This window comes from Passer domesticus, chromosome 7 (assembly GCF_036417665.1).
Source record: "Passer domesticus isolate bPasDom1 chromosome 7, bPasDom1.hap1, whole genome shotgun sequence".
Classification (NCBI taxonomy): domain Eukaryota; kingdom Metazoa; phylum Chordata; class Aves; order Passeriformes; family Passeridae; genus Passer; species Passer domesticus.
Genome location: NC_087480.1, coordinates 8,057,150 through 8,070,833, shown reverse-complemented (window position 1 = coordinate 8,070,833; position 13,684 = coordinate 8,057,150). Strand labels below are relative to the sequence as shown.

Genomic DNA, 13,684 nt, shown 5'->3' with positions numbered 1-13,684 from the left:
AAACCCCCATGGGCTGACAAAACCTCTCAGCTGTTGATGGAGCCAGGGTCTCCTTGGCTGGAGCAAGGGTCTGCCAGCACAGGCTCAGCCTGTCCTGCCCACAGTGTGATTTTTTTTTCTTTTACTTTGGAGTCTCTGACACCAGCTGAGCATCCTGCCCTGGCTCCAGGCAGTTTCTGGTCACACTGCCCTGAGCACAGCATGTACACAATATAAGTATTCACATTTACAACACATGCACCAATATCCTGTGGGACAGCAGAAAGGCAGGGAGAGTCTGAGGAGTCAGGGGATGCTGCACCCTGAGGGAGCAAACAGCTCCTGAGTCAGCCACGGATCCTCAGTGCACAGAAAAGCAAGCCTCCAGCTCAGGCATTCCAACAGGCAGAGCAGGGAGGGAAGAGGAGCTGGCTCTGGGCCCCTGAGAGCCCCTGGCACACTTGGGGCACTCTCCCCCCTTGATGCCAGGAAGCCATCCATGCTCCCAGAAAACACTCAGGAATGCAGCACACCAGGAGCAATGTGAGGACCAAAACTCTAAACAGAGGCATGTTATCAAGGACAGGCAGTGTCTGCACAGATAGCTGGGCACTGTGGAGGGCACACAGGTCAGCAGGCAGCAGTACCAAGATAAAACAAACCCAATTCCAGCCTCTTTCAGCATCATCATGTGCTGAGCCTCTGACCAAAGAAAACTGAGATCCACCCAGAGGAAATCCAGCACCTCATGAGAATCAAGATCCTCTGAGTCACTAATCAGTGAAACATGCAGCATGTAACAGAGATCAGTTCTGTTTCCTGATTATAGCATATTAATACAGGACAGGAATTAGGCCCAAGACCAGAACATCATTGATGTCCTAATTTTGTTAAACAACTCTTGGCTAATGACTGTCTCAAGATTCTCAATGGTTTGGGGGTAATTACCTAAATACTCAGCATGAGCAAGAGGGCTCAGTTATTTCCTAGATGGTTTCTGAGCTATTACTGTTATTCTGTAACTGTCAGTTATTTACAACAGTTCCCTAAAAAGAAATTAGAATGCCTTTGGTGCACCCTGCAATAGCTAAAACTCTGGTATGTCATTGTTTTCATAAAATGCAACAACATGAAGTTAAAAAGCCAACAAAACAGGCCTGACCTTGTGCTGGTATCTGTTGTCAAAGGCATGCTTGATCAGGAGGTTTTTTAAGACTGAGATGGCCGTGTATCTGATATCATAATTGTCCTGCAAGGCAACAGAGGCTTCTCTAAGAAGCATCCCCACGAGGAAGTGATGCCTGCAATACTCATCAGTTAAACTGTACTCAAGATTTGTATCTGAAAGAAACAACAAGGCAATGGTTAAGGGAAATGTTCCAAGAGTCTGTTAAAGGCAAGACATAACAGTCATGTAAGCCACAGAGTCCTCAAACAGTGTTCACCACTCCCCTACAGTGCACTGATCTTTGAATAAAACTGAACTGACCATACAGAGTTCTCCAGCAGTGAACTAAGTCATATCAAAGCACTTGGTGCCTTCCAGTTCAGGCTGTTCATTAATTTCAGCCCTCACTGTTTCAGCAGCACCTCAAGGCAGGGTTTCTGCAATGTGATGTTCTGCAAGGCTTCTCTCTCTATGAGCAATTTGTAAGTCAGAGATGGCTGAAATGGGGCAAGACAGCACAACTTGCTGCCTGGGCATGCTCTGCTGCTGGCTGGGGCTGTCCTGTGAATCCCCACCCAGGCAGCAGGGCTACCACCCTGCAGTGTGAGGGTGGGAATGGGCAGTGCAAGTGGTGGGTGTACCTGGCCACCCAGCCCCAGCAGAGCTGCTCTGCAGCTCATTCCACACCCCCAGCAATCTGTGCTCCTTCTCTCGAGGTCAGAGAGCAGAGCAGAAGCATGTAGTGCTGCTGGGATGAGGGATGCCAATGAGGAGAGGGTGCCAAGGGAGCAGTCTGCACCCCAGTGAGCACAGCTGGCAGCCAGGGAGCCAGGCTGGGGCTCCAGGCTGCTGCTTGCCAGAAGCAGACACTGAGCTCAGCCCCTCAGAAGCTGCCCTGACTGCCAAGAGAAATCCAGCTCAGCACCCCATCACCTTGCTGTACTTAACCTGTACCCTGCACCTCACACAGACTCAGGCACATTCTGAGATCAAAGCAGAGGCTGCCACCAGGATAAGGCATCACTTCTGCTGAGGAGCCTGGACAGAGCAGCAGGGACTGACAGACACACTGAAGTGGTGCAGGGTGTGTGTGCACTGGGGCTGCTGTGAACAGCCTTGTCCTGACACCACTACCTCTGCCAGGCCAATTACCAAATTAGAGCCACAGGGATAACCCCAAAGCTCTCTGTTCTTCCCCCTAAAGTACAAATGCAATATGCTCAGCTCAAACTTTTTTTTTTTCCAAAACCCCACAGGTATGAAAGTTCTTCTGTGGTAAGGCAGGGTGCATTCAGCTTTGAAAATCCCAGCCGAAGGGTTCCAACAGTTCTGTGGCTGCAAAAGATATTTTTAAACTCATTGATTCAAAAGTAGCATTTACTGGATTGTGAAACTCTGATTCAGAGGAAAGAAAAAGCCACCTGGAACATTACCTGGCTCTCACTGTTAGTCATGTTAGCAAATGCCTAATTGTCAAACATCATGGTTATTACATTAGTAATAATGTAATATTATTTCCAATTGATTGGAAAGTGCATACTTAATTCAACATTAGAGGAGTTGACCATCCCAGATGGACCTACCTACTGAAGTGAACTGCTCCACAGCAAATGAAAAAAAATCTAATTATGTGTAAAAAGAAAAGGGACAAATAAAAAGACAGCAAAAATAAACAGGAACAAATAATGCTCTTGGATAATCAAGTAATAATCTTGGAGAAACAGGACAGTATGTCATGTTTTAATATTATTTTTGAGGCCTTTGCTTAACTCCCAGCTTCTGTGAATCCCTTGGATTCTTTCCCATCACAACATTGCAAAACTAATGGTGTGCTGCTGGCCATGAGGCCAAGCTTGGGGCTGGCTCTGGCTGATGTCCAGGTGTGAGGCAGCAGGGACAGACCAACAACCAGCCCTGCAGTAGCTGGGAGGTTTCAGAGTTGCTGCTCCAAGATGTAACACTCCAACTGCCAGGAGCTGTGTGTGAACCTCAGCTGCTAGGTCCAGTCACAACAAAACACAGCAGAAAAGATGAGCTGTCCTTACAGCTCTTCAATTTAACCATCACAAAGGCAAAGGTGAATGTTAACAAAGAAAGAGCATCCTTATGTTACCATGCCACTAACAAGCATCCGTGGATGTGTTTTTCTTGGCTGTTTCCAGCAATACTCTTTTTCTAGCAATACTCTTTGTTAAGCAAGGCCAAGCAAGTAGCCAGACTGAAGTAAGAGATTAGCAGCTGGTCCAGAAAGCTCTGAGGGGTCAGATATTTACCAAAATAAGAGATATTTCATTTACTTCTGCTTCTGCCACCTGTATGTGTGTGGAACCACTTTGGGACTTGTATGGCTTCACCATGAGGCACAGCCAAACAACCCCTTTGCCCACCAGAATACATCATAAATCCACAGGGCTTCCACATGGGGAATCCCAATCCTCACTCTTCCCTCCAGTACCTACACTGGCCAGGCTGCTGGCACCCAAACCTGGCACACAGATGAGCCATGAGGAGCCAGAGGGAATGAGGCTCTGTCTGCAGCACTCCTGGGGCTGCCAGGGGCTGCTCCAGCCACAGCACCTGCACACAGCCTCAGCTCAGCCCCTTGTCAGCGCCTTCCAGCCCGTGCTGGGCAGCTTCAGCCCCAGAGAGAACAAGGTGTGGCAGGGCAAGCAGGGTGGGTGTGTGGGGGTGCCAGGCACCAACACCCTGGGCATGCAGCAAGGACTGGCACGGGCTCCAGCTCTGCCCCACGTCTGAGGGCAAGCTGAGCACACTGCCACTGCTGTGCCTTGCTCAGTGTGAGAGCAGAAGGAAACCTGGATCCCCTTCTGGGGGAGCTGGCAGCAGGGCAGGGAGTTCCATCTGCTCTCCTGCATCCCCATTCCCCACAGGACACCCATGAGACACCCACGTCTCAGGGGAGGCTGACACTCCTGAGAACAAAGGATTGCATTGCACAATTTGCCTGTTTACTGAAACACAGGCAGTGTCTTGCAGATACTGCTAGTCCCAAGTAAACTTAAATATAGGAAATGCCAAAAACACTGACTGCATACCATTCTAGAACAAAATTTATATAAATCTGACAGAAAAACATCTTGAGGTTAATGTCCTAACCAGGACATACATTTCCTTGACACCAAACCAAAGTTCATCCAGTCAAAAGCCATGAGGACTAATAAATTATAGCTCTTTAGCCAATCTCTTGAAGAACATACCTTGAGCTCTTTGCAGCTTGGGTTTGGAAAACGTCATTGGTAAGTTCAGAGGGATGTAGTGCTCATGATTGCAAATAGTTTGAAGAAATTCAAACTTGTATTCAACCAGCAGCTGAGATAAAAAAAAAGACAAACACAAACTATGTTTTTAGTTTGGCCCATTTTCTTCCAGTTCAATGTACTTGTTGCACAAGGATTGAAGAATGCAATAAATCTATCTATGCTATCTAATAAATAGCATCTGGTGAAAATCACTAATAATTGGCAAATTCTTGTGTTGTTCTGCCTAAGTGTCAATGCATACAGATGTCACTTGGGACTTTGTATTTTTCATCCAGAATATTAACCACTCTTTCCTGCCATTCTGACTCTTTACATTACTTTAAAGAACATCTGGCTACAGGCTCTTAGCCCAGACAAAGAGTCTCTGCTTCTAAAAGACTCTGCAGGAACAGAGTCTAAAAGGCCTCCAAGACTTGTATAAAATAATCACTACAAAGCTTTGGCTGATGTAGATGTGTACAGCTGCAAACCACTTTTCAAGAACCCTACTGCTTACCTTAGGGTCCTTTGGGCTGAATCCAGAAATGTAATCATTTATCAAGTTAAAAACAAATCCTCTGTCCATAAAGGTCAAGCAACGCTGGAGAAAAAATAGCAACATGTGAGCAACTATTAAAAATAAAAGCAATCATCTTACATCCCCTGCATACTACTGTCCTTCCAGCAGCCAGATTTCATCCTCTGGGTTGCTGCTGATTTCCCAAAACATACATGATCCTGTTTCTCTGAAATCATTTGGATGACTTTACTTAAGTAGTAAAGTCATCCAGTGGACAACAAAAATATTTAAAATGAGAGTATATATCTATTTCAGGTTCCAAACAGTTGCTAGGAATGGCTAAAAAGCCTCAGTAACATGCAAAGTCACTGTCTCTTTGGAAAGAGAAGGTTTCTTTCCTAGAACAGCTTATCCCCTTGAGAATTTTTACAACTGAAAAAACGAAAGACAACAAAAATTAAAACCACATTTGTTTGCTTGCTCCTTATCTCTCATTGTCAATCTCTTTTTTTCTTTTTATTTTCCCCGATCAAATCCTGGGAGAAGGAAAGAAGCTGACCTTCAGGAAGTTAGCCAAGCTAAAGTTGACATTCCGGGACTCCTCGGGGATCTCGTTGTAGCGGATGGTGACGTGAGGAATGATGGCCAGCAGCAGCGAGTGCAGGGCGTGCTGGTAGGACTCAGGGAACCTCTGGCCTCTGGGCAGCTGAAACCAAGAGCACATCCCAGCTCAGGGCTGCAAGCCACAGCTGGGGACAGCTGAGCACAGGCACGAGCTCTTTAGCGTTTGTTTTTGCTGCTTCCTAGTAAAACACTGATCAAAGAAAGTATTGGCTGCAACTGCAGTAGGTAGTAACAGCAAAGGAGGCTGCACAAGCCATAAGGACTTCTGGAATTTTTAAATTACAGCTGAGAGTGAAAGGGCAGAAAAGGGAAAAGTAAAGTGAAAAAGAAAGTGAAGCTGTTTGGCTTGGCAGGCTTTTTTTTTTTTTTTAATAGAGAGTCACAGAGCTTTTCAGAAAAGCTTTTGGAGGAGTTTGTGACAGTTTTGTAATCCAACATTGACCAAATTTAAATTTACCTTGATTTTGTTTTCTTCCAGTAAGTACATTGCCATGGACTTTGCCAGTGCTTCAAAGAAAAACCACGAGTACTAGAATGAACAAAGAATACTATTACTTTTCTCAGCAGGACTGAACATGACTGATATTCCCTGACTATGTGGGGAAGCACCTGTGTGGGAGGGAAAGCTCACATCCAAGTGGGTTTCTGTAAGCACAGCTGTGCTTGCACAGCTGGCTGGGAATAGATGCCTTTGCTACCCAGAGATGTCCTGCCAGTCTTAGGTGGGAACAGATTTAGCCCCTCTGCACCCCAATGCACCCTGCCAAGAACAGCAGAGTTTGGGGTGCAAGCCCAGAGAGGCAGAAACTCAGTTTGCCTCCCATGAGTCACCCTTCAGGTGTGGCTTGAGGAAAATAGGTACAACTGGCAAAATGAACAGCCTTTTGCTGCCTCCTGCCATGGGCCTAAACAGAGGCTCCCTGCAAGAATTCATCTCTGTTTGAAGGGAAGTGTGGTGGATACTCCATGTGTGGAGACATGAATCTTGACTCTATGTTTTAGAACGTTGGTTTATTATATTATGATATATATTATATTAAAATACTATATTAAAACTATACTAAAAGAAGAGAGAGAAAAGGATTCATGAGAAGGTTAGAAAGAACAGGAATGGACTGAATAACAAAATTTTGTGACTGCTCACAGCCTGGGCACAGGTGGCTGTGATTGGTCATCAAGTGAAAACAATCCACATGGACCAATCTAAGATGCACCTGTTGGTAAACAACGTCCAGACCACATTCTACAGCCATCAGATAGTTAATTGTTTACATTTCTTTTCTGGGGCTTCTCAGCTAAGAGAAAAATCCTAGCAAAGGATTTTTAATAAAATATCATAATAACAGGGGAGAACCTCAAGGATGTGGATGCAAGGAGTTGGTTTGCATGCAAGGCTTGCCCCTGCAGTGGGTTTAGATGGGGATAAGTGTTGGGTTTTACACCAGACCCCCTTTTTTTCCCCTCTACCCTTGGCAGCCAAGTACTGCCAATACCTCACCTTGAGGAGCTTATTGATGGCCAGAAAATCTGCTGACTGCTTCAAGATGGTGGCCATGGAAAGCACCAGGATTTCGTGGGTCATCTTTGCCTGCTTGGCACTGGGTTTCTCGGCTCGGAAGACGTACTGAGGCAAGAAGAGCAGGGTCAGGGGGAGCTGCCCCCAGCAGGGACTCTCGAGGGCAGAGTGTCACCACTGACCTTTAGGAAGGAGCGCAGGTAGTGGTCCAGACCCTCCTCGTGGCACTTGGACACGATGTGCAGAAGAACCCTGGGGAGAAACGTGGTTTGTGTTCAGCACGCCACACAAGGGCAAGTTCCTCTGCCTCACGGAGCAGACACACACATCCCACCTGCCCAACCCCAAAACCTCACCACTGAATGGCCTCATCTGCAGAGCAGCAGCTCTTGCAGGCCAGCACCCCCACACACAGCTCCTGCACCACCCTGGCACAGAGCACTCAGTGCCCAAAGCCTCTTCTCCACTTCTGTGCTGGCTCAGGAATGGCCCAGACAAGCTGACTTTTAGCACTCAGGACTCCTTGCACAAAGAGGCAAGACAGAACATTTTCCACCATTGTTATAATCTGATACCTCCTTGCATCCCTGGGATTTATTAATTCTGGAAGTCTCCTTTTTTAAAAAAATTATTTATATCATATGCTCGTTGTTACATGCACTGGATTATTTTGGGCTGTTGCCTTGCAGTGTGGGAAGGTCAAGCAGAGGCTGGAGAACATGCCAGCCCTCTGGACTCACTCCCAGGCGGCTGATCAAGGCAGCAAGAGCCTGGTTTCCCCAGCCACTACTGGGGATTTACATTCCACTCCCAGCCAGAGGGAACAACAAGCCATTGCATGTTGTCACAGACCCCACAGGCCAAACCACAAGGAGGAGTTTACAAGCCATTTATCAGATAAAGTGGGTTTTAAATTCCACTATGAAAATCTGATGAGAAAAGAGATATTAAACAGAAAGATACTGACAAACTGGAAAGTATCAGGCCAAGCTTTGATAAAAATCTCTGGAAATGAAGGTGGGAGCTGGTCACCCAACAGGTACCTGGGGTCACCTGTTGCCCTCTCCAAACAGAGTGGAATTACAGTGCTCCACAAAGGAAAAGTTCTCATGACCCACACCATATGGTGCAGGGCTGTGACTGCAACAGGCACCACATCCCTGGGGACCAGGGCTCAGCCTCCAGCCCCAGTTCCATGGGAGCAGGATGCTCCTGGTACACGGAGGCACACGCTGTATGGGACCAGAGCAGGGTGACATCAAGCACCACGGCAGGGAGGTGCATGTTTTGTGTGTTTTAGCACATCTCTGGGTTCCAGGGGTTGCTGCTGGTGCCAGGCAGGGAAGGTGCTCTGGCTGCAGCTCCCTGCAGTGCTGCCTGGGCCGCTGCTGCCCTCTCGGGGCTGCACAGCTGGAGCTGCAGCACTGCCACAGCAGCCCCAGGAGCAATCCTGACACCAGGGACTGGCGTGCTGGGATGAGACCAGGACACACCTGGGCACTCTGCAGCCTTTTTGTAGGACAACTTGGCTCTCAGAGCCACCAAACCCTTCCTCTTTGGAGAAACAAACCAGCAGTATCTTTACAGTACCATGTTTTTCCTCACACCATTCCCAGGAGAAGAGCCCCACAATGCCCCCATGCCACCCACATGATCCAGGGGGAGACAGCAGCAGGGGACAGCCAGTGCTGTCCCTCAGCACCCTGCACTGGAAACCAGAGCACTGCCACTGCTGGCCTTGCATTTGTCACTGGATGGCTCACCCAGCACTCACATGGTGCAGTTGACAGCTACTTCATCCTCCTGCGTCACGTTTGTGAGGACTCTAAATAGTTGCATAAGAATTACAGGTAGAAACTGAATCATTACTTGGATCTCCATGGCGTGCAAACACTAAAACAAATGTTCAGAACACAGACACTTTTAGTTCAACATGTTGCAGATGTTAAACATTTACAGCCCGCAGGCATTTCTGTGGCAATGGGACAGGCAAAGGCTGCAGGGTGTGGAAATGCTTCAGCCCACTGGAGGACAGGGCAACTGGGACCCACAGCAGGACCTGCTGCCTCCTTCTGACAGATCCCAGCTGCAAACCTTCAGGGATCACTCATGGCAGGTATTAATCCTCCTCTCAGATGTGTCCAGGCAGCTATGACTTCATTAGAGGTCACACGCTACTAATCTGATTTGAAAAGTCCAGAATTTAAGGCTGAAGTTTTGCTCTCAAGTCTTCTCATCACTTGTGCCAGTTTTTTGAAGTCCCATTTCCACAAATGCCTTTGGAGCATGAAAAACTGCTGCCCAATGACTTTCAGAGAGACTTTTCTTTTCAAAGAGCACAGCTTGCTATTGAAAATGGAGTTCAAGGCACTTGGTGAAGGTCAGGATGGCCTCGTGCACACACCCTCCACCAGACTCACAGCTCTTGTGCCTGAAGCTCATGATATGAGTCTAGGAAACAGCAGGTTTCATTTTCACTTTTCAAACCTGCAAATCTAACAAAAGGTTTTTCGATCTGTATCTAGCTATTTAAATTACTGCAATTATTGAGGTGGTGGTGGTTAAGGATCCTCACTTGTGGTTTGCACATACCCATCTCCCTGTCTAGGCTGCAGTGAGGGTGCTGGGGCTTGGCAGGACTGGGACTTGGCAAAATGCTCACAACAAAGCTACTGTGACTTTAGTTCTTGGCTTCAAAACCTGCTATTATTTCTATTTCTTAAAATATTTATCCCCTATCTGACACATATTAAGTAACCCTGTGGTGATACATCCCCACCACTGGAAGTGGAGCTGTTGCTACAGCACCACTGAAAAACAGGCAGTTATGGAAGGAAACAAGGACAGCAAATAGCCAAGAATAATATTTCCTGCAGAAGCCCTTGCTGGACCTGCTTCAAAGCCCTTACTCATGCTGCAGTGATTACCAAAAAGATGGGTCTAGGTCATAAGTCACCTCTGCTCAAATTCAACTGGCTGAAAATCTCACATATCTTTTTCAGCCTGGAAAAAACCTCCCATTTTGAAAGGGCTTCCAGGAAACAAGGAATTGTGCTACAGTTTAAAGGGCTGAATCAAGCCCAGAGCAGCAAGGGAGGAGTGTGTGAGTCCACCAGGAGAGAGCTTTGCCATGAGCATGGCAGGGCAATGCTGACTGCTTGTTTTATCCCTTGTGGAAGGCAGAGGGAAGCAGCACACAGAAAATCGTCTGACAAGATAAATGAATGTAGGGACATGAAAAAACATTTCATTTAAATACCAGCCCATCTGACAGGATAAAGCAAAAGTGAGGGTACTGCGCAATGCACTGGCCCCAGCAAGGGTGTGTTCCCACAGGGCAGGGTTCTGGGTATTTGCTGACAGTTTCTAAGAGCACAAATGAAGCCCAGTGACAGGCACTGTTCACCTTCAGGTATTTAACAAGCTCTCCTGGCACTTCCTTAGCTCCCGCCTGAACCAGCTGGCAGTAGTGGAAGAATTTATGCAAGTGCATGTCCTGGAAAAGATAAAAAAAATCAGTTCAGCAGCCTCAACATCTGTCAGCCCCTACATTGTCACTTGCACTTGGAAATTTGGTGCCTTACCTGCAGCAGTGGGCCACATCCCCAGCAAACCCCACGTCCCTGCCAGTGGCACTTCTGACCCCCAGCTGCCACCTCCCAGGACTGCTCTCTGTCTTTTCCAACATACCCATCCCCTGCTCAGCCCCTGGCTCCCAGCTAACCTCAATATTAAGCACAAAACTTCCAGCAGTGTTAAAATTCTCCTGGGGTTGTACTACCCTGAGCCCCAGTCCCCAGCCAGCACTGGCCTGGAGAAACAGAACCCCCCCAAGAGCTGCAACTCACAGAAACTGCCTCACCCCCTGCATCACCACCCTCCTACTGTCCACCTGGGACTCTCCTTCCCAGTACTCTCCCTCCTCCTCCAAGGTTAGATTTAATTACTGGGTTATTTAACTCTGAAAAGCATCTGGAAATGTAATTTTGGGGGGAAGCACAACTACTATGCTGCTCTCAGTGGTATAGAGTCAGTAAATCTCCAAAAACAGAATTAGATGCTGAAAGCCATTTGCTCTGAATGTAAATGTAGCTGACAGCATCCAGCCAAGGGCATTGCCCCAGGAGCAGTGCTGACAGGACAGCCCTAGAGAATGTGCTGGGGATCTTTGCTGCACATCAAGTGAAACTTTGGGAAGTCCACCACTACCATAATACAGCAGAACACACCACAACTTGGTAAAACAGCCTGAACTGCTTTCCAGGGCAAACCAGGACTGTTTTCTTGTGTCTGCTCTTGACAGAGAACTTTTTTTTTTTAAAAATTGGACTCGACAATCTTAGAGGTCTTTTCGACACTAATGATTCTAGAATTTGGGGAAACCTCTCACATCCACCCGTTTTTTTGCATCATTGAAGCAGATCATTGGCTCAAATGTTTCCTTGGTCCTGCCAGTTACAGTGCAACTGGCCAAGGAAGCATCAGCCCCTCCCTAGGCTCATTCAGTCACAGATTATCTCACCCCATCCAGCCAAGGAGCAGATCCCAGCCATGCTGCTTCAGAAGGATCTCAGTGCTGCTTTGCAAAGGTACCAGGGCCCTCCTTCCCACACCACCTATGGCTTAGCTGTAGTAGAGACACAGCAGTCTCTGCCTTTACATTTGTGCTACAAGTTTGTAAAGTTTGACTTACCTGGGTGTAAATGGTAGAGTCCAAATGGATTCTGATTTTAAACAACGGCTTTGCTCCATCCACCCACTTTGCATCCATGCTGGGCTGCTGTGAACAGACAACATCCAAGTACTTTGGTTTCACACTGTGGTGAGAAGGTGGCTCACCTGCTCAGAAGGTACTGGCTGGGGTGCAAGAAGGGGTCCACCCCCAGCACAAACAGCACCTTCCCCATGAAAACAGGCAAACAGAGCACGGGCTCATTCTCCTGCTCTGTGCCATCTGCAACAGCCCAGCCCACCACAGAAATACCCTCTGCAACTGGCATACCCAGAGAAAGAGGAATTAAAGGGGTCCTGCCTCCCAGCCCTAAGAACTTTAAGCTCTGGGTGTCCCCTGCAGCAGAGATCTTTTCACCCGAGCAAAGCACCAACAGAAACCCAGAATTTACAGTGGAAACAAAAAGCTCAGCTTCCCTCCTCCTTTTCCACCCAAGGCCACCTCAGAGGGCTCCTACCTTGCGCGAGTCGCTGTCTGCAAGGCCCAGGTAGCCGGGGGGGAGGGTGGAAGCCACGGGCAGCTGCCGCTCCAGCGGGACGACGCGCCCGTCCTTCAGCAGCGGCACCCAGCAGAACCCCACTGCGGAGGCAACCAGGGAGCAGGCTCAGAGACACACACCGCGACACGCTCAGCTCAGAAAGAGCTCTGGCTCACCCCAGGAAGTCCAAACCTGCAGCTGAGCAAGTGGCTTCAGCAAGGGGTCGACCACTAAAGCAGCTTTTACCCGGTGAACAAAATTCGGACACAGCACAGACCAGGCGTGGGTGTGAGGGGCAGGAACAGTGCATGAGCCATGGCTGGGCACCACGATAAAGGTCCTTCTCCTTTGGATGAAGGGAGAGGCTTCCCAGCCAGTGGGTCCCAGGTGTGCACATGCCCAGTGTTGCCAGGATCAGGCCCTGAGACCCTGATCTCACAGCAAGTTTTTATTGGTGACCTGACAACAGCACATTTGTGCAAGTCAAGTCAGGAACATACAGAAAGCACTGTCAGACTGCAGCAAAAATTTGAGATTTAATATAGACTAAACCCATGGATTTTATTCCATTTTTGATCTACAATTTCATATTAGGTTGATTTTAGAAAAGAAAATTCATATAGACTGGTATGCTAATCACTTTTTGTTTCATGTCCCAACATTTGTTTTATCTTGGCCTTTTACACTCCAACAGAAGTAATTTAAGCATTGAACATACCTTGAGTTTCAACGGTGTCTTGTTTTTTCGATGTTGCCTTTGTATTAATTTCACAGCTGACATGATAGAAGGTGAAAAGCAAATGATGCTTTTGATGGAGGTGAATTGGAAGCTCAATTTTAATCTAAAATGATATCATGATAGATCAGACTGTATTTTTAGTTGTGGAGTAATATTTTAGTTCTATTTCATTTCACAAATGTTATGTTGTACGCAGTTACACAAGACACATTCTTACCCATCTTAAATAACTCCTAACATTTCCATCACATTTGCAACATTACTTATTAATGGGGGTGTGTGATTGGAGTGCACAAAGCGTGACAGTAAAGACAGCAGAAAACAAACTGACATCAAAAACTGACAAAGGCTCTGGCTTTGCTGAGCCCTTCTGCTGAGGCAAAGAGCTGGTGATTATCTTTTTTATTGCACCCAGCCCTGGAAAAAGAGGTATCCTGAAAAGCCCCTTGGCACTGTAGCATCCAGGAAAATGTGCTTTTACCTCATCATAGAACTCGGGGCTCTGGTTGTGATGCAGCACGGCAGCGAACGCGTTCGTGGTCAGCAGAGGGCCCCCGGGCTTGCCATATATGCACTGCAAACACAAATGAACAGCTGCATTCAGGCTCCTGCCACCCTAAATCAGCTGGGCAAATTAAACCAGCGACCATGGAAACACAGTGCCCTGC

At 47.4% G+C, this 13,684-nt stretch overlaps 1 protein-coding gene across 4 annotated transcripts in view; it reads right to left on the bottom strand.

Moving 5' to 3' along the window:
- Positions 1–13,684, bottom strand: part of DOCK11 (dedicator of cytokinesis 11) — a 76,998-nt gene that overhangs the window by 28,549 nt on the left and 34,765 nt on the right. For 3 of the 4 annotated variants that reach the window (XM_064426699.1, XM_064426696.1, XM_064426698.1), the window contains exons 19-31: positions 13,498–13,590; positions 12,996–13,119; positions 12,257–12,378; positions 11,761–11,847; positions 10,474–10,563; positions 8,842–8,960; positions 7,250–7,319; positions 7,050–7,175; positions 6,009–6,080; positions 5,487–5,633; positions 4,925–5,008; positions 4,366–4,477; positions 1,142–1,320 (exon numbers count right to left, since the gene is read on the bottom strand). In XM_064426699.1, coding sequence (XP_064282769.1) covers positions 1,142–1,320; positions 4,366–4,477; positions 4,925–5,008; positions 5,487–5,633; positions 6,009–6,080; positions 7,050–7,175; positions 7,250–7,319; positions 8,842–8,960; positions 10,474–10,563; positions 11,761–11,847; positions 12,257–12,378; positions 12,996–13,119; positions 13,498–13,590 — 1,425 coding nt within the window. The remainder of the gene's footprint in view (positions 1–1,141; positions 1,321–4,365; positions 4,478–4,924; positions 5,009–5,486; positions 5,634–6,008; positions 6,081–7,049; positions 7,176–7,249; positions 7,320–8,841; positions 8,961–10,473; positions 10,564–11,760; positions 11,848–12,256; positions 12,379–12,995; positions 13,120–13,497; positions 13,591–13,684) is intronic. The other variant, XM_064426697.1, reaches the window with a different exon arrangement.